The sequence below is a fragment of the Manis javanica genome, chromosome 8, assembly GCF_040802235.1.
Source record: "Manis javanica isolate MJ-LG chromosome 8, MJ_LKY, whole genome shotgun sequence".
Classification (NCBI taxonomy): domain Eukaryota; kingdom Metazoa; phylum Chordata; class Mammalia; order Pholidota; family Manidae; genus Manis; species Manis javanica.
The window spans coordinates 103856927-103880855 of NC_133163.1; the positions used below are offsets into that span (position 1 = coordinate 103856927).

Here is a 23929-nt window from a genome sequence, read left to right on the forward strand (position 1 = left end):
CACAAATCTGTCCTTTACTCTAGAAGAGGACACTGTCTCCATGTGCACTCTATGAACATCTGTGAAAAGTCAGTCTGGAATAAGTCAGTGTTTCCACTCACAAGGTGTACAAAAGCACAAGAGACCCATGAAGAATTGTCCCCCAACACATCACAGCACTTAGTAGTCTAAGTACATAGTGACAACTCAGTAAATATTGAAGTGAATTAATTTGACCAGAGAATTATGAAGTCATTGATGTATATTACATGCCTCTTTATGCATAATCGGTGCTGACTTCCCTTTCAACTGAGTTTCTGAAGAAGATACCAATTAAGAACTCAATTATTCATGTAAAGATGATGTGGAAAGATGCTAAGGGTTCACATTAATCAAAATAGAGATGAATGGGAATAAAGGAGTTCATTTAGTGAAGTGACAAATTATAGGAGCTCCTTATTGGGAATATTAGCAAGAGATTTGGGGACTCTTAGTGGTGATAGCCTCTGAATGTGCAGTTGGGGAAAGATGTACATAATGGACCCTGGAGAACATGAGGCCACCTCCTGTGCACCGCTTGGTTGCACTGGACAAAATGAAAGTAATAGTACCAGACACCTGTTCCTCCAACTCCCACTCTTTGTCCCAGTGTTTCCTCTCAATAAAAGGGTAATGAGTGCCATGTTACTGGGACTTCTTGGTATGTACTAGGTTTGACAGATCTAGTCTTAATTCTTTTTGCTAGAGAAAATCAAAAGGAATGAATTTGAATGACAACTGCTGAGCCTGTAAGCAGTACTCAGATCAGGATGCAAAAGTCGGTTTTTCCCTGATACATTACGCCCAGTTTATAAGGTAAGAGCCAGTAGATTACTTCTCATTGGCTTATTAACTCTCAAGACCCATTCGTTTTTTTCTATGTGGTCCTAATTGTCACTGGCTCAAATGCTTTATCTGTTCAGGGACACAGTATGACAAGTTATGTTTCCAGAAACTAATGTTTTGTGATGGTCACTTGCTGACTAGTAGAAGGTTGCTATCTTTGTTCCATTATCTTACTGCTTGCATTTTAGAAACAAACTTGGCATGTATTCTCTTTACCTCCTCTCCATGGTGAAATAACAATAAAGTAGCTAAGCTCTCAAAGTGTCAGACTGCTGAGGAGAGATCCATGTGATGGGCGAACGCCAGGCAGGCATGCACTCAAAGGAAAAATTAAGGTAGATCTTTGTGTAATTTTTGTGTTAATAACCATATTCAGAAACACGCCCATTTTCAAGTAACTATTTTTATACCACTGGACAGAAGATTCTTGCCCAAATCCAGAGAATCATATATGGTCATTGAAAACCAGCTCCGATATCATCCAACATTGAAAGACTTGTAATTGTGTGCACGATAATGTGCTCCTCGTAGGAGCTGAGCGGAATGAACAAGGTCTTTTCTCTTTCTCTTTCTCTGGTCAACACAGCCAACTCCCCCAAATCTACATAGTTTGGTTTCCTCCCTTTCCCTCCCACTCTAATTCCATCCATGTTTGTTTATTTGTTCTAAATGCTGAGTTTAAAAAGTGTTTCTAAAATACTAGTTTGACAGTCTGCTAGCAGAGTTGATTACACATTAGGCTAACATAGATGGATTTGTCATTATTTAAATAACTGTAATTACCTTTTGATTGGGTGTGTTTTCTTAAAGCTCCATTACATTTCCAGTAACTGTATGAAAATGCAAGGCATATCCACTAGGAACAAACAATACTATTTTGGATTTAATCCTTGATTGCATTAAATAGGTAGAATTTTCCTATGCTAAGAACAGTGAGAACATCATTTTGAATTAGAGAAATAATGAATTGATTTGTTTTTTAATTTTCAGGGGAGCATAGCTGTTAGAATAATAATTTTTGTTCCAAATCTTGAGGCAGACAAGAAAACCGGTCCAATTTTTTAAATTTCTAATTACTCAAGATCTAAATGTATATGTTTATTTGCCTTTGGAAGTGTACCAAAAAATAACTGAAAGGAATTCTTCCAACCATCAATTTTACATTTTGCTAAGTAATTTACTAAATTTACTAAGTACTATGCATACCAATACTAATATGTGTAAGGTCCTATACTAAATGCTAGAGTTAAAAAATGTATATAGTTCTTATTTTTGAGGAGTCTGTAATCCAGGGAGAAGTCAGATGTGAGTAAATAGTTGCAGCACCATGCTTACTGTGCATTAAGAAAGGAGTAAATTGATTTCAGTGGTAGCATGGTTAAATTGGTCCTTGTCTATCAAGTGAAGTTGCTTAAGATCACACTGTTGAGTTTTAACTTTGTGAGCTTCTGACCACTTGAACAGCCCAGTGGGTCACTCCCCTGGCTTCACGGGTTGCTGACGAATGATTTTGTAACAGATGGTTAGGTTAGGGAAACCACTTCTGAACTTGCCAAGCATAACAGATAGTTGTGCCAGAGACTTTCAGAGGTACAAGAATGTGCTCTAGTCCAGTGGTGCCAGAAGTTGGCCAGCCATAGGACTTGAGGTCATGCATCCAGGAATCAGAGCAGGGATGGAGCTACTGAAGGAGAGGAGTGACAGACTGGGAATCAGAGGTCAGATAAACAGGTTTCAAGATTAGAATTGATGTTATAATGTTCTTATATCCCATCCCTATCTGTTTGGTTCAATTGGAATCCCTCCAACACCCACCCCCTGGTTGGCAATTCATTAAAATAGTACCTCCCATATATGTATTGTTTTTCTAAAATTAGATTTTAATTCTATTCTAAGTATTGTGTAACATCCCTTAAAATAATGGGACAACCATGGGATAACTTAGAGCCAAGGCTTGACCCTGTTGTCTGTGCCTGGTACACTTGCTGACGTGCATGTAACAGGGGTTTGCTTTACTCTCCTTTCTTTATTCCTTGAGGTAAGCGGGTCCTCAAGGCCTGTCTTGGCACTACTTATCAAAGCCAGACCACTGGGTTGGGTGTATCTTTATTCTGAGCTCAAGTCTTGGTCATGTTTCTGTTAGTATTGAATAGGAAAACTCTTAAGTATGTAGGAAACATTTTCTAATGATAAGAGGGACTTGGGCAGTGAGAATCAGGCTACCACCCAGTGGCTGCAGTCTTTGCAGTCAGCTACTACTCTTCATTAGTGATAGAGAGGTATTTTTTAAAATTTCAGAGTATTAAATATGCAAGCATAAATCTGAAGAACAGTAAAATGAAAAGGAATCTAAGGTTTCAGCTTTAAGGAATGTAGTTTCTTTGTTAGTGGATTTTTGATTCTATTTAATGGCATGTAAATAAAATATATTTAGAAGCTGGTCTTTCATTAACTTATGAATGGTTGTATTTTATGAACTGTGTAGGAATGGATGCTTGGATTTTTCAGAGAGAGATTACTGAGAAAATTAGCTTCAAACTGAGGAACATTAATACACAGTTTCATATTTACTACAGCTTTGAGCCACAGAAGCGTGGTTTAGGAATTTAAAGACTAACACTATAAATTGAGACCCTATGTAGCATGAGTTTTAATTAAAGGGACTCTATTTCAACAATAAGGAGTACTCAGTTATGAGAAAGTTTGGGGCTGCATTTTCTGTTTTCTGTTCTGTAGCATGTCATAATGTCTGAGGTTAATTTAGGTGCAGATAATGTTATGAGAAGGGTAAGAAAAGTTTTTAGTATAGGGAATTGTAAGCCCTGTAAAAGGCTGTATTGCTTACTTGATAAGCAATCTGTTAAGGAAATGAGCCCTGGAAGGTACACACCGTAATCTGTATAGTGTTAGAAGTTAATCCCCAACACCTGGCATTGTCTCCTCAAGCCTACACTGAGAAAACCTTCAGGGAAGTATTTTAAAAGCTATAGTTTAGGCTTTCACTTTTGCAAACGATTCGTAATAAAATCCAGGGCCATTTGGTTGTTTTGCTATGAAAAAATTTTTCACTGGAAGTATAACTTGCAATCTCCTTTACCACCAGGATAGTAAATCTTTCACATCCCCTTTGTCTCTTTGAAAACTTCAAAGTGGATTTAGCTTTTTAAAAATAATGTATGTAAAGGTGAATAATGAGGTAGTCAGCACTTCTGAAACCATGTTTCAAAGGAACAAGGGTTTGAAAGAGAAGAAAGCCTGCTTAAAGTGTTAAGGAGGGGTGTTAAGAGGGCAAATGCCTAGGAAAGGAGAAAGCAAGTTAGTAGAATACAAAGGCTCTCCTTGACAATGAGACCATTTACTCTTTAAAGTATTATAGCAGATTGAATTGGGAGTTCCAGAGTTCATAAAGTAGAATGAAGGGGCTGAAAAAGAAAGTGGAAAAGCCACCTCAGTCAAGACCCTCATTAAGGAATCCATTACGGAATCCAGGATTACTTCAACAGTCTTTTCAGACCATCTCTCTGCATCCTTTGTCCGTCCTCTGGTCCGTCATAACAGCGCTGCCAACTCTTGTCTTCTTAAACCATCACTTTGATTGTGTTCATCTCATGGCTGCATGCACACCTATAGGAATATGGATGCAGCAGTTTTGTTCAAGATGAACTGAAGATGGAATAAACTGGAGATGGGAAAATTGGTAATTAGAAAGACAACAAAAAGAATTCCAGGCATAACACAATGAAATTCACAACAAAATTGTGGTGATCCAAATATAAAGGAGGATGCAAATGAAAGAGGACATGAGGCTGAACGAGAGAGAGATGAGAAGAAAAATGGACTAGGCTTGATAACCACTTGAATATCAGAAGCAAAAGACAGGGAAGGGGACTGTAGTGATGGTCTGGAGCCTGAGTATTTCTAGCTTGCTGCAAATAATATGGGTATCATAGATAAGCGTTTAAATTTTTTGCACCTCAGTTTCCAGATCCCTAAAATACAAGAACGTTGGAATACTTTATTTTTTAGGTTGTGTGGGTTTTACAATTTGGATTAGCTAATATTTAGGATTTTAAATCTCTGAGACTGAGCAAATAGTGATAGTATTACAAAACAGAGAAATCAAAAGAAGACATCTAAAAAAAATCTGCAGGAAAAACAATTGGGTCTAAAATGGATATCTCAGCTTGAAAGTGCTGACAGGTTTTTGGAAATATTCAAGAACATTTAAAAACTATTTCTTGATACCTACATATTCCAGGCACTTACCAGACAAATGTGTTCCTTTTGTGTTTTAGTGGAGTCAGATACAAATATTCACCATGACCTAGAGAAAGAGCAAGAGAATAAATATGAGACAGAGAAAGGGTAAAATAAGGCATTTAAAAATGAGCAATTTAACATTCCAGTTCACGTTCATTAATACATGCCCAGTAGGAACGAGAGATGGAAGATAATATTCTGTACCCTAAGTTTTGTTTTCCTCTTACCTCTCAGATGTGAACAGTATTCTCTCACTGTACATAATTTTATATACTTTTCACACCACCATGTCCTCTGAACTCAAGCTGATTATTTCATCTCATGCTCAACCAAGGAACAGGGGGTCACTCCAAGGCAAGAGGAAATATGTCTGTATTGGCTTTATTGAGACATGGCATTTTATCTCTGATATGGTTTCCTCCAAAAGATCATCAAGGATAGGTTAGAGGACTTTATACAATTTCCAGTGAGGACAAATATCCTCCTTTATTGCCACACTTAAGAGATCTTGGAGGTAATGGAGAGGAGATGGAGGAGTCTGGAATAAGTAGTACTGGGGAGGAGCTTTATGCTTTGAATTTTATTTCTGTTCTGAGACAGGACTGAGACAATTGAGAGGATAAAAGTGGTGTTTTTCAGACATTGGAGTTAACAGAAAAAATGAACTCGGTTGAAGCATCTGTAAGACCATTAAATGACTGGGGCCAGGATTGTAGATAAGGGCCAGGCAGGGAGTAAGCTCTACCACCCTACATCATCCACAGGGCTCAGGTGCGAACCAGAACAGGATCCGCGGTGGAAGACAGTGTAGACCAAAGCTGAGTCAGAAGAGAAAGTTAATAGAACTCAGAATATAGCAAAGGGTGCCACCCCAACTTTGGCCCTCTGCCCTTCTCTACCTTTAATTCTTCAAGTCTGCCAGAGAGAGACTCTGTTACTAATCTATCCCTTAATTTGCAGGGATATAAACTGGCAGCAGTGGCAAGTATACATTCAGTCAACTCCAGTAATGTTCCTGTCTATACAAGTCTGTAAATTAATTGTTACCAACAATGTATAATTTAATTACATACATTATCTCAATCAGTGCTCCCAACAAAGGCACAAGGAAGGTAATTATTTCATTTTCCATATGAAATGACTGAGATTCAAAAAAGTTAAAACATATTTATTGGCCTAATAACCTTAAGCTCTCATCTTCTTGTGACTGAGTCCTGCCTGCCAACCCACTTTAGTCTCTGAGGTCCTTGACTATCTCCCTGTTCCTCAAGCTCTGTCTTGCTCTTCCCAGGTATTATTCCAGAGATAAGCATCTTACTTTTTAAATAAGACCATGGTTTATTTAATGTCTTATCTCCCTGGTATGAAGGTCTATTCACTTGGACTACTGCTTTTAATTTTTACCTGCTACCTGCTGCAGTTTCTAGGGATGTAGAGATGAGTGAGATATATTTCTTACTTTTTTGAAATATGTAATCTAGAGGAGACATCTATGTAAACAAATAAACAGAATGCAGTGTTAGAGGAGTTATGACAGAAGATTTAGAACAGCTGTTCCCAAATGTTTTTCTGCTCCAGTTCAGTAGAAAAGTAAGATACCCTTCTGTGAGTAACAGATATTTGTCTCTTAATCCACACAGTCACTGGGAAGTTCATCTGAGAGATGGGAGCCATGTTCTCACATGCTCCTCCCCTCACTCCCCAGCCCCTCCCACTGAGACTCCCTGCTGTTGAGGTTACAGAGAAGTACAGTCGGTTGAGAGGGGAATAGGTGCTGATGTCTACTTTATGGGTCCGTGAGTGCTCTGTTCAAGATTTATTTGAGAGGTAGGTAGGCATTAGCCTATCCCACTCAGCAGGGAGGCCAGTACCAGTAGAGGATAAACACAGACAAGTGGGGAATAGAGTGATATCCCAGGGATCTGCAACGAGCTCAGGATGGCTGAAACAAAAAAGTAGAGGGTGAAGTCGAATGAGGTAAGACTCACGGGCAGTTGGACCTTACTGGGATGTAGAGGGGTTTGTTCTTTATCTTGTAAGCAGTAAGGGACGTTGAAAATGTCTTTGTATTTGTCTTCTAGAAAAATCACTCTGTTGGCAATGTAAAAAAATGAGCTGGCAGAAAAGATCTAAGAGACTGGCTAAAATAGAAAGGCCTGAAATAGAGCATTTTCAGTGGGGAAGATGATGAAGACAGATGTAAAAAATACCATATTTTATCATTATATACCACATTTTTATACATTATAACAAATTGTGAAGCATATTAATAACTGATGGTGTTTTAAAAACATTGGTAGCCAAGCAGGAGTTGTAAGAGTTTTATTGTCCTGGGAAAGTGTTCTAATTTTATTGTTATTGCTGGTGTTATGGCTGGACAATTGCAATCTCTTAACATTTCAATTTAGAAAAACAAGGATGATTTGAGGAAGGTTAGGAGTCCCATTTATCTCCTTTGATGCTTTTGGTAAGGGGTTGGAAGCCCACCAGCCTCAAAATCTGCAGCAAAGCTGTCTGCCTCTTGGTACGAAAGAGACAAAGATGGACCACTATTTTATATAATGCTAAATCACTGATGCTCTTGGTAGCTTAAATGACAATAATTTGGACAAATTCTGAATGGAAGAGTAATTTTGGAAAGTTGAACTCTGAATGGAAAGTTTAAGCAATATTTTGTTTGTATTTTCCTTTTCATATATAGAAAAAAATATATGACAAAAATCTTTGTTATAATGAAGTCAGTTTAAGAGGATTCTTTCAATAAGTACACATTTTAATTCTAATGGCTAAGAAAGATTCATTAGATGTTTTCATAATGATATATAAAATAATGCTGTATCTATGACAGATGGTGTCTCATGGTGATGAAATATGGAATCAAAAACTCTTTAGGAATGGTGATTAATTGGATGGGATAGTGAATCATTACACAGACACAAACACATGACAATAGTACAAATAAAAAGAAGGTACAAAAGGAAGATATCCTAGTATGCAGCATCTGAATAACTAAAGTATATAATGATCAATAAGAAAATTGTGTTAAAATATATGTAAAATACATGTTAACCAAAAAAGCAAAATAAATGGTTTACCATTAAGTAACTAAATAAATACAAAGAGTTGTTTTTAAAAATCTGAAAAAGAATACAGCTATATTATAGGAGAGGGATTTAGAATGCTTGATTATTAATCTTTTTACATTTAATGTTCCATAATGCTAAAAATGATTAATTACATAGTTCTTCCCAATAACTGTCTTGAAAACACGGAAATAAACAGAAGCTCTATCATGTTTTCTTAGGCCTGTAGTCTTCAATTAATTTAACAGCTCCTTTGAATATAAACAGTCTACCAGTTTTTTAATTTCTTGTGGAAATTAGTCTGCTATTACCAATTAACCATCAATTGTCCGGTTGTGGAAGAGGCGTACCTCTGTCCCATAATCATAAAATATTACTTTTGGAAAATCTGTTTGATAGTTTCCGTAAGATACTCACCTGGTGCCTTCTCAGAGTCTAATCCCTTCTCAGAGTCTTTTACAATCCGTATGTATTCAGTATGTTATCAGATTAATTTTGGATAAAAATAATAACTAATATGTACTTAGTAAAATTAACATTTACCTCTTCTCCCTAGATATGAGATTCCTTAAAAACTCTGGAATGTATGTCCTTTAGATAATTCGTATTGTATTTGTTCTGTAACAAGATATTTAAACTGAGTCAAGGAATTTATCAATATGCATTTATATCTCAGATTTTATTAAACTCTGTAAATTCTGTTTAATATAATTATGCCAAGAACGAAGAACCCCATTAAAAATATTAAGAATATGTAATAAAACAAGTGTTGAATTAAAACATATCTCGATTTAGTCTATAGGATGATATCCATTTTGTCAGTTTTACATGATCATTGATTTCCCAGATATTTTCATGGCTTGCCTGACATTTTCATTCCATTTGAAATGCTTATGGTCTAAAAGGTCCTTTTTCCTAGGGAGAACATTTGAATAGCTGGAGAGAAGCCATTTGGGGAGGATTAGGACTATCTGATACGTGATATGGGGTTTCAGTTCTCAAGATAAGACTCTTGGAATATGTTGAAAATACTTCAAATAATGGCTGCACCTCTACATCAGCTGGGACAATCCTCTTCTCCCTAAAAGAAAAATCTTTAGTTACTAAGAATATGAGGTTTAAGGTCAGACAGTTCTGCAATGGAAATCAAATTCTGCCATATACATCTAGGCCTGGATAAGTTTAACTTAAGTATCATTAACAGTAATGAGAATAATTGTAAGCCTCAGTTCATATTGTTGTAAATGTGGAATGATCCAACCATATAGGAAGGTTCATATCCTGGCACTGCTATCTTTGACTTAGATCATGACCTTGGAGATGATTCTGAATGCTGCTGTGCATCCATTTCCTCATATAAAATGAAATAAATAGTTGTACCTACAATTTATTGGATTTTTTTAGAATAAAAGGAGATAATACAGGTAAAAGTTGGCTGTAATTGTTAGCATTGTGTCTGGCTCCTGGTAAGGACCACATGCATATTAGCTATTGTAGCTATTTTGCTCATTACAGTTTGGGGCAGCTTAATCCAAGCAGCTGTACCGACAAGGGCTGCAGTCAAACAGCTTCTTCTCAAAATCAGAACTCACTTCCAGAGTTACTTGTCTGCTATTGTCTTGTGTCAACGACTCCCTGTGACCTCCTCATCAAGGAGGCTAGCTAATCTCTTCTGGATTTTATCTGATATCCATGAACTTGACCTCTTGCCTGGAAAGTCAATGATAGATTTATCTACTGACTGTTCTACTGATGCTTCTTCATTTTTTGTTACTCTCTCAGATTTCTCCTGGTTAGGAAGATTTTCAATAAGTATTACAGAAAAATTTTACATTTGTATAGAGTTTTACGATATTTACCAAGCACTTTATCTATATCTATCTATTTATCTATCTATCTATCTATCTATCTATCTATCTATCTATCTATCTATCTATCGATTTATTTATTTTTATTACTGTATCATTGATATGCACTCTTAGGAAGGTTTCACAAGAAAAACAATGTGGTTGCTACATTCCCCCGTATTATTGAGTCCCCTGCCATGCCCTATTGCAGTCCATCAGTGTAGTAAGATGCCACAGAGTCACTACTTGTCTTCTCTGTGCTACACTGTCTTCTCCATAATCCCCCCACACCATGTGTACTAATCATAATACCCCTCAATCCCCTTCTTCCTCCCTCCCCATCCACCATCTCCCACCCTTCCCCTTTGGTAACTGCTTGTCCCTTCTTGGAGTCTGTGAGTCTGCTGCTGTTTTGTTCTTTCAGTTTTGCTTCGTTGCTATACTCCACAAATGAGGGAAATCATTTACCAAGCACTTTTACAATCATTAAGTGAGGCCAATTGAGCAGACTTTTTTTTTTAAAGATTCAGGTTTGCAATAAAAACTTTATTATCAATGGATAAGCTAATGACAGTACATATATATATATATATATATATATAATTAATATACAATTACTTGAATAACATTATGGTTACTAGACTCCCCCTATTATCAAGTCCCCCCACTATATACCCCATTGTAGTCACTGACCATCAGCGTAGTAGTAATGCAGAAAATGTAAACTTATAAAAAAACACAACCTGGTAACATTTTTTAGGCTATTTCTGAAGGTTAAGAGAACATTTTTATTGTATTGCAATTTTACAAATTACAAAATAAATGTTCAACGAAATTAAATGATAAACTCAGGACAGAGATGAATTCCATATCTTCTAACTTGGGCTCATTACTCTATAGCGCCCAGGTTTGGCCACAGTCCTCAGATATCTCTATTCTAATAAGATAAGAGAAGTGTGAGGCCCAGGAAAATATATGTGTATGTGACTGGTTCCTAAATTTGTGAGTTTTTAGGGTTGCTCAAGATTCTAGGTGCTTTTGGGAATTTGAATTAAGGTCCATGAGAAGAAAAACTTAAAAGAGAAAAAATAAATCATTACTGATAGGAAGAAAGCATACAACTTATTTATAAAACACTTTGTAGTTTATAAATCACTTTCTCAACCATATCATAACTGAATGTGTTTCTTTAGTTATTGAAGTCACATTTAGGAGTCAAAACATTTCAAAACACTTAAAGGCAGCTAGTTAGTATGATCACTATATAAAAACACACTCATTAACCCTACTATTAATTCTTTTCACCAAGGGGAGGAAGTAGAAACTCCTTGGAATCAGAGCTTTAAATTGGAGTGAATGAAACAGGAAAAATCCTTTTAGAGACCCACTTATGTAATCCTTTTCCCATATATGTGATGTTTGGGGTCTGGGAGGGTCAAGCATAAGCTGGCAGGGAGAAGGGAAGAATATGGGAGGAGTTTAAAGGGAAGCACAAAGCTACACTGATGGAATAAAGCAGTTGGCCCGCTTTCTGAAGATGGGTATTGAGAGGGAAAAAAAAGTTCATTGCAGTTTCCCTTTCTCTACAGTTTCTTGCAGTTAGTAAGAACATGCTGGCCAATGATTCTTCTTTTTGTGACCCCAATTCTTTTTATTTTATTTTATTTATTTTTTTATTTTGGTATCATTAATCTACAATTGCATGAAGAACACTATGTTTACCAGGCTCCCCTCTCACCAAGTCCCCCCCCAACACCCCACTACAGTCACTGTCCATCAGCATAGCAAGATGCTGTATAATCACCACCTGTCTTCTCTGTGTTGCACAGCTCTTCCTGTACCCTCCTTCCCCCACTTCTTGATCTTAAACTGTCACTGTGATTATGACAGCTCTTTGTTTAGAGTGTGTCAGTTGGCATTTTTCTGGGCAATGATAGAAACCATATTAACTCCTTTCTCATAGAATCAGCAGTGGACAGGATTTTAAATGTCCCCTTGTCCAACAAGCGTACTTTGTTTTCCCTCCTGTCTTTTTTTCCTTTCCTTCTCTTCTTTCTTCCCTCTTTCTTAATCTGTGCCCTACAACCTCTCTTCCTGTATTCTGTGCTCTAAACTAAAAATAGTTTTTAACTCAAGGGTATAACCTTAGGTATAATTTGTTCATCATTGAAATCCTTCTTACTCATTACAATAGTTTTAATATTTCACATTCATTACTGTGTTTGAGCCTCATTTTGAAGCATATAAATTATAGTGGTGTTACTATTTATTACCATTTTTTTGCTTTTATTACATGGGGTAACTATAGTTATGAACTTGATGAGCATCCTAAATATTTGCTGTATATATATAAACACACACACATATAGGATCATACTAAAGTTACTAATAATATACAAACTTGCTTTTTCTCACTTAACATGCTGTGAGTAGTTTTATATATACACATGTGTATTCCCCTTATTCACTTTAATTATTGCATTGTTCCCAGTGGATACTATAAGTCATTTAATAAATATTTGTTACCTAGCTTTTGTTATGACAAAAAAATGTTGCGGTGAATATCATTGTATACAACAAATTATTTTAATCTTGTACATTTATCTGTAGGATAAATTCAGGCAAATGGAAATTCTAGTATAAGAATAATCACCAATATTTTAAATGTGTCTATCGCTCCTTGAGATACCACTTTGGTGTTTAATCTGTAAAGATGCAACACACACATACACACACACACACACAAATGTTGCCATAAGAAAGGTAATTCTTTCTCCATAACAGGCCAAACTTGAAACAAAAATGGTTTGGTTCTCTTTCTTCCTGGAGATACAGTTTCATATACCCAACAATTTTGATTATTCCCTCTGTGTTACTGACAGAAAAACTGTATCAAGCCAGACCACATATAATTTAAAGTTTCAGTGTATGGAATTTTCCAAGAAGACAAGTGATCACTCCGTGTGGTAGCTGGGGTCTTTCTCCTCCTCACTGGGTAAGGCCCCAGAATTTTGGGTATTTGCTCCTTTGTGAACTAATTGAAAACTATGATATCCATTTAATATTTTTCATAGCATTTTTACTATGAATAGTGGACTTTTTTTTATAGGAAGTCAGTGACCCACTGAAATATATTTCCTTTGTTTTTCCTTCCTCTTTCAGAGCCGGACGAGGACTTTATGGCATTGACAGTATGCCAGATCTCCGCAGGAAAAAGACTTTGCCCATTGTACGAGATGTGGTAAGTTACTGTTGTTTAATTTTCTTTGATTGCATGTGTTGTCTTTTTTTTTATTATGTGTCAGATTGTCCTTCTTATTAAGCGTCTAGCCTGTATTTCATAGAATAAAGTACATAAGAAGAAGGATTCTACCAAGTGTTATGTTTATTATTTCTTTAAATTCTGTTAAATGGAAAAAGTACCTCTAACTTTTGACAGCTTTTTCTATTAGTTAAAATTACAGATCCAGTTAAAATGACCTTATAATTGAGTACAAAGAAGTGACACAGCATACCACATGAGCTGCTGCAATTGGGCTTTGATATACTCAGTGTTATGAATGACCACAAATTTAATTTGCAGTTTTAGGCTTAATTTCAACTTCTTTACTGTAACCCGGTAGACTTTATGACTTTATAAAGCAAGCAATAATACTAATCAATGCTTTGTTCTATTATATTCATATAAAGTCTAATAAAATTAGTAAGCTGTTCCACTATCTAAAGAAAACCATGGCTCCCAAGTCATTAAAACCTTTATTAGCCCTGCACTTAACTGAGTAACTCAAACTCACCTATAACACAATATGCCGGGAATCACCTAAAGATTTCAAGACTTGATCTGCATTAGGTTATATAAAAAAACGGCCCATCAATGTAGAAAAAAATATTTTCTATCATTCAGTATGTCCTCACATTTTTCTGAAGGTATGTTCTTAGTCGTTTATAACATGGAAATGTATTTCCCCCAGAAAAACATTAATTTCCCTTTTAGCAACAATGTACACAATTCCTTGATAGCAGTAATTTTTTATTTTGTTATGAAAAGCTGTCTGGAGGCCAGCACTCTGTCAACTAGGAAAGATAAAATTTTGATTGAAAAGATCTTATACTGGAAAGCATGACATGTCTACAATTAGTTGATTCCTGCCATTATAGTGTGAACATTATTTTAAAGTGTTAGGCTTATTTATTATGGTTTTACTATTTTCTCACCTTTCTGTCTAATTATTTACACTTTGCTCTGGCACTTGGAATCTTCAGGCCATGGTAAGTGAATTTTGATTTATTAATCAACAGGTACAAATATAGATTACAATAGGATTCAAACATAATTTTAGGGACAATAGTTTTCAGAGATGAGATCATCTTGGGCAAGCCCTTGGAGTTAAGCCCACTATATGTTTACACTGCAGGGGTGGAGATGGGTGGAGAATGACTTCCTCACTTAGGATTATGCTGAACTTTATCTGTGTTCATGGCTTTGTAGCTCCAAGGAAATATATTTATGACCAGGAGCATTATTCCACTACGACTTCCTCTGGTCCTAATGGGCTATTCCCATATAGAACTTAGGATGTCCTTGTGTAAAAGTTCTTTACAGCACTGCTGAGTTTATTATATTGCATGTTTCAAGTAGGAGCTGTACAATGGTTCTATTTTACAGTGGGGAAATTAAAGGGTAGTTTGACTCTTATTTAAAGTCATCTAAGTTATCATCATTGAATTAAGGAAACAAATCTGAGTATAATCATTCTCATTTGATAAAATGGACACTTAGAAGAAAATATCCTGGCTAGATATGGATGAATATTCAAGGAAACTGTGAACAACTCAAGAACCATCTAGTACCAATTGTGATTCAGAGTTATCACACAGACCAGCTGCTCTATATCAGTGGTCGCATTTTATGAAGGAATGTGATCATGACCACCTTGAGAATAAACAAAGCGTATTGCTAGCCTGGAAACCTTGGGCTGGTCATCCCACTTTGCTGGGCCTGCTTTCTTGTCTGTAACATGTAGGGGCTGGGTTTGATGACCTAAGAGGCCTTTTCAGCCTTAATATTCCATGCTTCCACATTCTGGATGAACTAGCTGAATGATGAAAATGGCAGGCTTCTACTGAATAAAACTTGGATATTGACAGTATACAGTTCTACATTTTCATATTTTGCTGAGAAATTTGTACGTAATAGCCACTTCATGTACCAAAACTCATAATTCTGTTTATTTTAGACTCTGGCTGCCCGGAAATCTGGACTCTCCCTAGCCATGGTGATTAGAACATCCCTCAACAATGAGGAGCTGGTAGGTGCAGAGTCAATTACTCAGTGTGCATTGATCATAGTAGAGAGGGAAACCATTTTGCTTGAGACACTCATTTGTAATGATCTTTCCAAAATTCCAGAAACAGCTGGGAACATGGGGAAAGCCTGACCCTAAACAAATTTCTTCAGGGCCTTAGCTTCACTATTATACAAGTTATCTTCTGCTGCTCAGACATGCATGCACATACCCATCTTTACAAATGCTGTTCCATCCTAACACAGTTTACCTGTTATTCTCCTCCTGAAAAATCCTGCTTCATTTTTATATAGTTTAAGTTTTTCCCCCTTATGTGAGGCTTTCCCAAACACCCTCCTCCCCTTCTGGCTGAATTATTAGTTCCTTCCTCCTGGATTTTCTAGCATGTAGTCACAATCTCCCTAATGTAGTATGGCTAAGAGTGAAGGCTTCTTGGTATGAGTCCCATCTGTACCACTAAATTAGCATTGGTATAGTTGGCAAGCTATGTGACTTCTATGAACCTGAGTTCTCTTATGTAGATACTGAAGTAATCATAAGACAGATTATTTGCTATTATTATATAATTATTATATTTTAATAATTATAAATAGAATAAATATAAAAGTAAATTTTTAATTAAATTTACAAACAAGTATCAATAAATTAACTATATATTTAATACTAGAGAAATTGTTTTAATATTTAAAAAATATTTATTGTAATTATTAATTATATTATTAAGGCATAACCTAGAGCATAGTAAATAATAAATATAAGCTGCTGTTTTTTTTGTTTTTTTATTATGATTAATTTGATTGTTTTGCATAAACCTTTTCTTTTAGACTCTGATATCCTTGAGGGTAGCACTACATCTTGTTTGTTGCTCTTGTTAAATATTTTCATCCCTACTGCTTGGTACAGTGTCTGTTACGAGGCAAATGCTTTTTAAGTTCTTGTTGAATGAGAAAATCAATGTGATTAGAAAGTACAAGTAGGCTGCAAATATCCAGGACAGGGATTCTTATATTTGGCTCATTAGAATCACGCCAGAGAGCTGCAAAGCATACTGATGCCTGGGTCTCACTTCCAGTGATTGTGATTTAAGTGGGTTCAGGTGTAGCCTGGGTCTAAGGGGTTTGTTACAAAGCTAACGTGCAGTGGATGTGTGCCCTGGTAGCTCCATCCTGCACAGCCTCTCAGCTGGAGCTTTCACTCAGGACAAGTTATGTTTCCTCCCTTATGGGAACTAGTACAGTCAGCCTCTCCCAATTCCATCCCCTTTGCCATTCCTATGGAATAATTTTTTTCCAGTAATACTAATTTACTTGTTTTAGATTTCTGTACAGTTGACATTTAACACCATTATTTATATTTGTTTCTCATTCTCACCTCTGCCACTGTCATCTTCCACACAAAAGCCATCCTTTTCTAGGTCTCTATCAACAAACTCACATCAGCAAAACAGTATATGTACATTTGAATATCTGAATGCTACAGCAAGTTAAAACATTTTCTGTTGGGCCAAAGGATTTTTAAAATGTGTCTGCTTTCCCAGCATCTTATTCTTATCTAGTAGATTTATGATGCTCTGTAAGATTTTGGGTATAGTTTGGATGTAAGAGAAAGTAAACATCCTCTGGTGCATAAGAAACCCCCATATTGTTTGCTGAATCTCGAAGTGTATAGTGTTTTGCTTTTGAGGAAATAATTAAGGTTGAGGGTTTTTATTGATAAACTCCTATACTCTTCCTTTCTTATATTTAATATATTGTGTTTAGTTTCAACTACAAATATCCATTCTTATGAGAAATTATAGGAAAGCAGTAGAAATTAGAAGCATGCCATTGTATGTTCTGAGGCCCTGAACAAGGAACAAACCCTCACTTTATGGTTAAATTAGCTATTGATCTACTTTTCAGCAACTTTAAAATATCGTTTTACTTCTTTGGTTTCTGAAGGCCTGTATAAAAGACTTTTCAGTGTGGGTGTTGGGTGGATGAATAGAGTACATCAGCTCCCTCTAAAATTATTAAAATATAATTCCCTGGGGCCCAGTTCTCAAAAAGTAAATGAAATATGACTTCTATACAACAGGCATGTTAGATGTCACATTGATAAGCTGTCACATTAAGTCATTACATAGGTAACTAACATAGATGCTGAAGCAAATGATTTCTGCTTCTTGGTGCTAAAAGCCTTCCTAGCCACCGTCAATGTGAAAGCATGAAATATTTGCCTTTACATGAAGGAAAGCGGCTTGGCGATGTGGAAAATATCGAATGGTAGCACTTCTATTTTAATTAAAGAAATGAATGGTAAAAAGCTCAGTCATTTCTTTCAAGGAAGGAAGGGCTCTAAAGTTGATGAGAGTTGACAGTGGGTCAACCAGCACCACCTCCCGTAACACTCTGTTGGCAGTGGGTGAAGGTTTCCCCATCCATCACCAATTCCCACTCACCCACAAGGAGCTATTAGGGCTGATTGGGAATATCAGTCTAATATGCCCTTAAGGACTAAGGTTTCTGAAGATTTCCATCTGGTTTAATGACACAAGAGGAGATAGCAACCTAGTATCCATCTACCACAACAATAGTCTGCCTAGCACTGTACTGTCCAGCTTTGTGGTTGCTTTCACAGAGTGAGAGTTTCCTAGGTGTGGACCCAACAGTGGGGCAATCAAAGTAGAATCATTCAATAATTCAACAAATATCAATTGACTATCTACTATGTGTCAAGCATTGTTGCCAATTCTGGAAATAAGGCAGTGAACAACTAAGCTAAAAGTCCCTGACTTCCTGAGGCTCATAATGTAGAGGGAGGGGAACTGAGGTACTATGTTTTGTACCCACGATTGCTATAGGTCATGATGGAAGCTTCTAGAAGGCTGGAGTATTTAAGGCAGTCTTAGACGAGGGAAATGCAAGTTGAGTGAGGAATACAAATCACCAAGCCTAAAAGGAATTCTAGAACCCTGTTTGGTCTGTCTGGTTTAATGACCATGCTTAGGGGCTGGTTTAATGGGATGCTTCCAGGAACTGTCAATTCTAGGTAAGGGTTGGTTTGTCGAGGAGAATAGGGGTCCTTCTTCAATAACAGAATTCAGGTCCAGTGAAAGGGGCTGACAGCACCAAGTGTGGGAGTAATCAGATCGGACCTGGGCTCTGCTCCTAGCCTGGCACTAGGAAATAGACATGGAAAGAAGCAGATCAGAGCGCCTTTCTGATGCCTGGGGTCCAGTCAGGAAGCTGCAGGCTCACTGTGCACCAGGTACTCTGGACACCACCTTTTTAAGCCACATGAACCAGTGTTGAAGTGACATGGGCCTCAACCTGAATCTCAGTTTCACTTCTTATTACCTCTGAGAACTCATTTCTTATCAATATTGTTTGCCTCCCTGAGACTTGTTCACTTCATCCATATAAGGAAAGTAATAATACTTATTTCAAAGTCTGTGGGAGTTAAAAGAAATGTCTTGCCAGACACAGCAGGTGGCAGTCAGGAAAGTGGGGCAGGGGCTCGGGGATGAGATACCCAGAGTACGTGCTGAGTCCAGTGTCTCCCTATCACCTTTGCAGCTGAGGGTCAGATCCCAGGGGGTACTGACATGGGAACCAGCAGTAATGACAAATTATTTTAAGGAGTTTTCTCTTGTTTGCAAGCATTGCTATTTGTCCTGCTTTGATTGCCCTTCAAGAGCACAGTGTTTGATTTGAGACAGATGTGGGCCCAGATCCACCACTTACTAGTTGTGAGACCTTGGGCAAGTTACTGAAACTCTTCTGGCTTCGATTTTCTCATATGTTTGCTAATTATATAAGATTTTTGCATTTATATTCATAAGTAAAATGGCCTGCTTACTGTGTCCTTGAACAATTTTGGCAGAAACAATAAACTAGCTTCGTAATATAAGTTGGAGAAGTTTTCATTTTTGTCACTTCTCTGGGTTGGTTTGTGGAAAATTAAGTGCTGCATACCTTGAAAGACTGGCACTCTTGCCTCTAAGACCATCTTGTAATTTTTTTGAGTATGGTTATTTGACCACTGAGTCAATTTATTTAACAAAATAATCCTATCCATGTTCTTTAAACATTTATCTTGAGTCAGTTTTGATCATTTATGTTCTTTCCCAGAAAGTTGTTCTTTTTTCCTTAAATTTTTAAATTAAATACCATCAGATCTTTTTATGTAATTTATTATGATTTACAAATGCTTGTGCTGTTTTCATCTTATTATTTATTTGTACTTTTCCCTTCTTTTGTAAAATCAGCACTGCAAGAGATTTCCTGGTGTTTATTTTATCTATACTATTTCTTTGTTATCAAGTTTGTAAATTTTTGCTCGTCTTACTTAGATTCATCTTCTATTCTCTTTGTATTTATCCTAAAATTACTTTTCTGAGTTGAATATGTAGTTTGTTCATTTTGATTGTTGTTTTTAACATTTGCAAAATAAGTGAAGGGAATAAATAGCAACAATACATACATCTGTGTATCTATGACTCAACTTTAGAAAGAGTCAGCTTTCTATCTCTTGTATATTCCTTCTTCATTTTCTTCTTCCTTCCATCAGAGATTTTATGTCTCTCACTTTCTTGCTTTTGTTCACATTTTTACCATTCTTGTATATTGTAAGTTAATTTCCTTCTTCTTTTCTACCATATACATTTAAAGCTGTTCATTTTCGTTTCAGTACACTTTAGCTGCATCATACATATTTTGATATATAGTGCTTTTATTGTAGTTGAGATATGAATATTTAATAAGTGATTCAATAATTAATATTTTGCCTCATCAGTTTAGAAAGTATTTTCTTTAATCTTCCAAAGACTAGACATATGGGCCTAATTTTATTACTGCATTGTGTTCAGAAGATATAGACTGTATATTCAGTCTTTAGCATTTAGTTTACAATTATTTTATGACTTAGTACATAATTTTGTAAATATCTATATGAGCTTTATCTATTGGGTACATAAATTTTGGGACATCTATATTTTTGGTAAACTGTTCTTTTCAATTTTGCTAGTAATCCTATTAATCTCTTAATTGTTTTTTCTTTAAAATATAATCTATGTGATATTAAGACAGCTATTGTAGATTGATTAGTTCAATATTACCTTGATGTAACATTTTTAGCCCTTTCTTTAAATTTAAATTTGTTTTATGTACATCTAGTAAACAACACAGCTTAATTTTACAATTCAGCCTGAGAATCTGTCTTTTTGTGGGTGAATTCAATTTATCAATTTATATTTATCATAACATACTTGAGCTTAGTTATAGTACTTTTAAAATATTTACTGTGCCTCTTATTTTCACTTTATTTCTTTTCCAAGTTTCTTTTATGTAGATTGAATTTATTTTGCCCTCTTCTCCATCAAATGGATTAAGATTATCTGTACTGTTTCTTTTAACATAGTAGATATGCTTCTTAAAATTTTGATAAGAATGTGTTCCCTTTAAGAGGGATGGTCATATCCTTCCTCCCCTCTCATCCTGTTGTAATATCTTAACCCTTTCTACTTTTCCATGGCCTCTATTAGAAAATTTATAAGAACTCAGTCTCTACTCCAAGTCATAAAAATTAGACATTAAAATGACTACAGTTTCCCTCAGTGGAGAAATTCACATTATTTTTGGCCTCTTATATTTAATAAACTACTAATCACATACCACCTTCATTGTTTATATATACATTTTATTGAGGTATGTAAGTGACATAAACATTGCATTAGTTTCAGGTATACATAATGATTCAGTACTTGTATGTATTGCCAATTGATCATCACAATGTCTAGTTAATATCTGTCAACATACATAGTTGCAAATTTTTTTCTTTGACTAAAAAAGGAAATTTTAAGATCTTTCCTAGTACCTTTAAAATAAGCAGTACAATATTATTTACCTTAGTCATCATGCTCTACATAACATCCTATGACTTACTATTTTTTAACTGGAAATTTGTCCTTTTTGACCCCCTTCACAAATTTTGCCCACTCCTCTCTACACTGTCCTACCTCCAGCAACCATCAATCTGTTCTCTACATTTATGAGCGTGGCTTTTTGTTTGTTGTGGGGTTTTTTGGGGGGGAGGTGTTTTTTTTTAGATTCCACATACAAGATCATATGGTACTTGTCTTTCTCTGCCTGACTTATTTCACTTAGCATAATGCCCTCAAGGTCCATCCATGTTGTTGCAAATGGCACGATTTAATTCTCTTTTTATGGCTGAATAATACACCATTGTGTATGTTTATCTATATATATATATGTGTGTATTTACATATCTCTGTGTATCACATTTTCTTTATCCAAATAACACTTAGGTTATTTCCATGTCTTAGCTATTGTAAATAATGCCATCATGAACATGGGAATGGATACATCTTGAGAAATTAGTGTTTTCATTTTCTTTAGATAAATACCCTGAAGTATAATTGCTGGATCATATGGTAGTTTTATATTTTTATTTTTTATTTTGAGGAACCTCCATATTGTTTTCTATTTACATTCCTATCAGCAGTACACAAAGTTCCCTTGTCTCCACATCCTCAACATTTGTTATTGCTTGTCTTTTTAATTGTAGCCACTCTAACAGGCGGAAGGTGATATGTTGTGTTTTTAATTTGCATTTCCCTGGTGATTAGTGATGTTGAGTCTCTTTTCATGTACCTATTAGTCATTAGTATATCTTCATTGGAATATGTCTATTCAAATCCTTTGCACAGTTTTTAATCAGATTGTTTGGGGTTTTTTTGCTTTTTATTTTTTGGAGTTATATGAGTTCTTTATATATTTTGGATATTAGCTCATTATTAGATATGATTTGCAAATATTTTCTTCCACTCAGTAGGTTGCCTTTTCATTTTGTGGATGGCTTCCTTTCTGTGTGAAAGCTTTTTAATTTGATGTAGTTTCACTGGTTTATTTTTGTTTTTATTGCTTTTGTTTTTGGTGTCAGATCAAAAAAAGTCATCCCCAAGACCAGTGTCAAGAAGCTTACCACCTAGGTTTTTTCTTCTAGGATTTTTATGCTTTCAGCTCTAATGTTCAAATCTTTAAACCATTTTGAATTATTTTGTGTATAAGATAGTGGTCCAGTTTCATTTCTTTGCATGTGGTTGTGCAGTTTTCCCAACACCATTTAGTGAAGAAATTGTCTTTTCCTTATTGCATATCCTTGGCTCCTTTGTCATAAATTAGTAGGCCAAATATGTATGGGTTTATATCTGGGCTACTGTTTTATTCCATTGAGCTATGTGTCCATTCTTATGCCAATACCATAATGTTTTGATTATGATAGCTTTGTAATGTAGTAATACAGTTTGTGATCAGAGACCATGATGCCTCCAGCTTGTTCTTAAGATGGCTTTGGCCATTTTGAGTTTTGTGGTTCCATATAGACTAAGATTGTTCTACTTCTGTGAAAAATGCCATTGGAATTTTGATAGGGATTGCACTGAATCTGTAGATTGCTTTGGGTAGTATGGACATTTTAACAATATTAATTCTTCTAATCCATGGGCACAGAATGTATTTCCATTTATGTGTGTCTCCTCCAATTTACTTTAGTAATGTCTTATAGTTCTCAGTGTACAAGTCTTTTACCTCCTTGGTTAGATTTATTTTATTATTTTTTGATGCAATTATAAATGGAATTGATTTCTTAATTTCTCTTTCTGATAGTTCATTATTAGTTATTAGTATTGTAAAATATACAGACTTTTAGAGATTGATTTTATAGCCTACAACTTTACTGAATTTGTTTATTCTGAAAAAAATTTGGTGGAGGTTTTAGTTTTTTTCTCTATATAATTATATATATATATACACTTTCCCTGAAAGATTGAATTGGAGAATAATAATAATTATGGTACATGATAAGCCTATCCTAATTTGTTATCAGATCATGTTCCATGTTAAAACAGTTATATCCTGTAGTGTATGCTCCTTGAATTAGTGAATCAACCACTTCGTCATTGTTTGCCCTCTTTATCTCCTAAGTTACTTAGGTGGATGGTAATAAGTATCTATCATAAAACAATATAAGTAAAAACAAGTTAGTCTTCCATGGTGTAACTCCAGAGAGAGGAAATCCTTGGGCAAAATACCTAACTGAAACCGAAATCAGTCAAAGGGAGAAATAAGGTTTAAAATCCATTTATTGCTTATAATCAGTGATCTGGGGGCCTTCTCTCTCCAGCTCTGGCAGAAGCAAGTGAATCTTCCCCCAACCTCTCAGCTTCAGATAAGCCCTTGGCCACCCAGGTAATTACCAATGGATATGGAGATGAACCATCTCTCTCCACCCCTTAGGAATGCCTGTTGATATGGAGATGTACTAAAGCCAGGAGAGAGATTCTGGAAATACTGCAGTTTTACCCACACATGGATAAGCACATAACTTAGTCTGTGTACTTTCTGCTACAAATATTTTCCAGAATAATTTTAGCTCCTACAGTTAATCTTATGTAATAATTAATCTGACGAGTAAATCAGATCTGGAATTATGTCTGTTTTTATACTAAGGAACATATTGTACCATTATTCTGTATTCATATTTATTAACAAATTTCAAAGGTCACATT

The 23929-nt window shown here is 35.6% G+C and overlaps 1 protein-coding gene across 1 annotated transcript in view; it reads left to right on the forward strand.

The window, feature by feature from the left end:
- Positions 1-23929, forward strand: part of UNC13C (unc-13 homolog C) — a 539874-nt gene that overhangs the window by 197136 nt on the left and 318809 nt on the right. Inside the window, exons 5-6 of the mRNA XM_073211882.1 lie at positions 13217-13295; positions 15292-15363. Of these exons, the coding sequence (XP_073067983.1) occupies positions 13217-13295; positions 15292-15363 (151 nt within the window). The remainder of the gene's footprint in view (positions 1-13216; positions 13296-15291; positions 15364-23929) is intronic.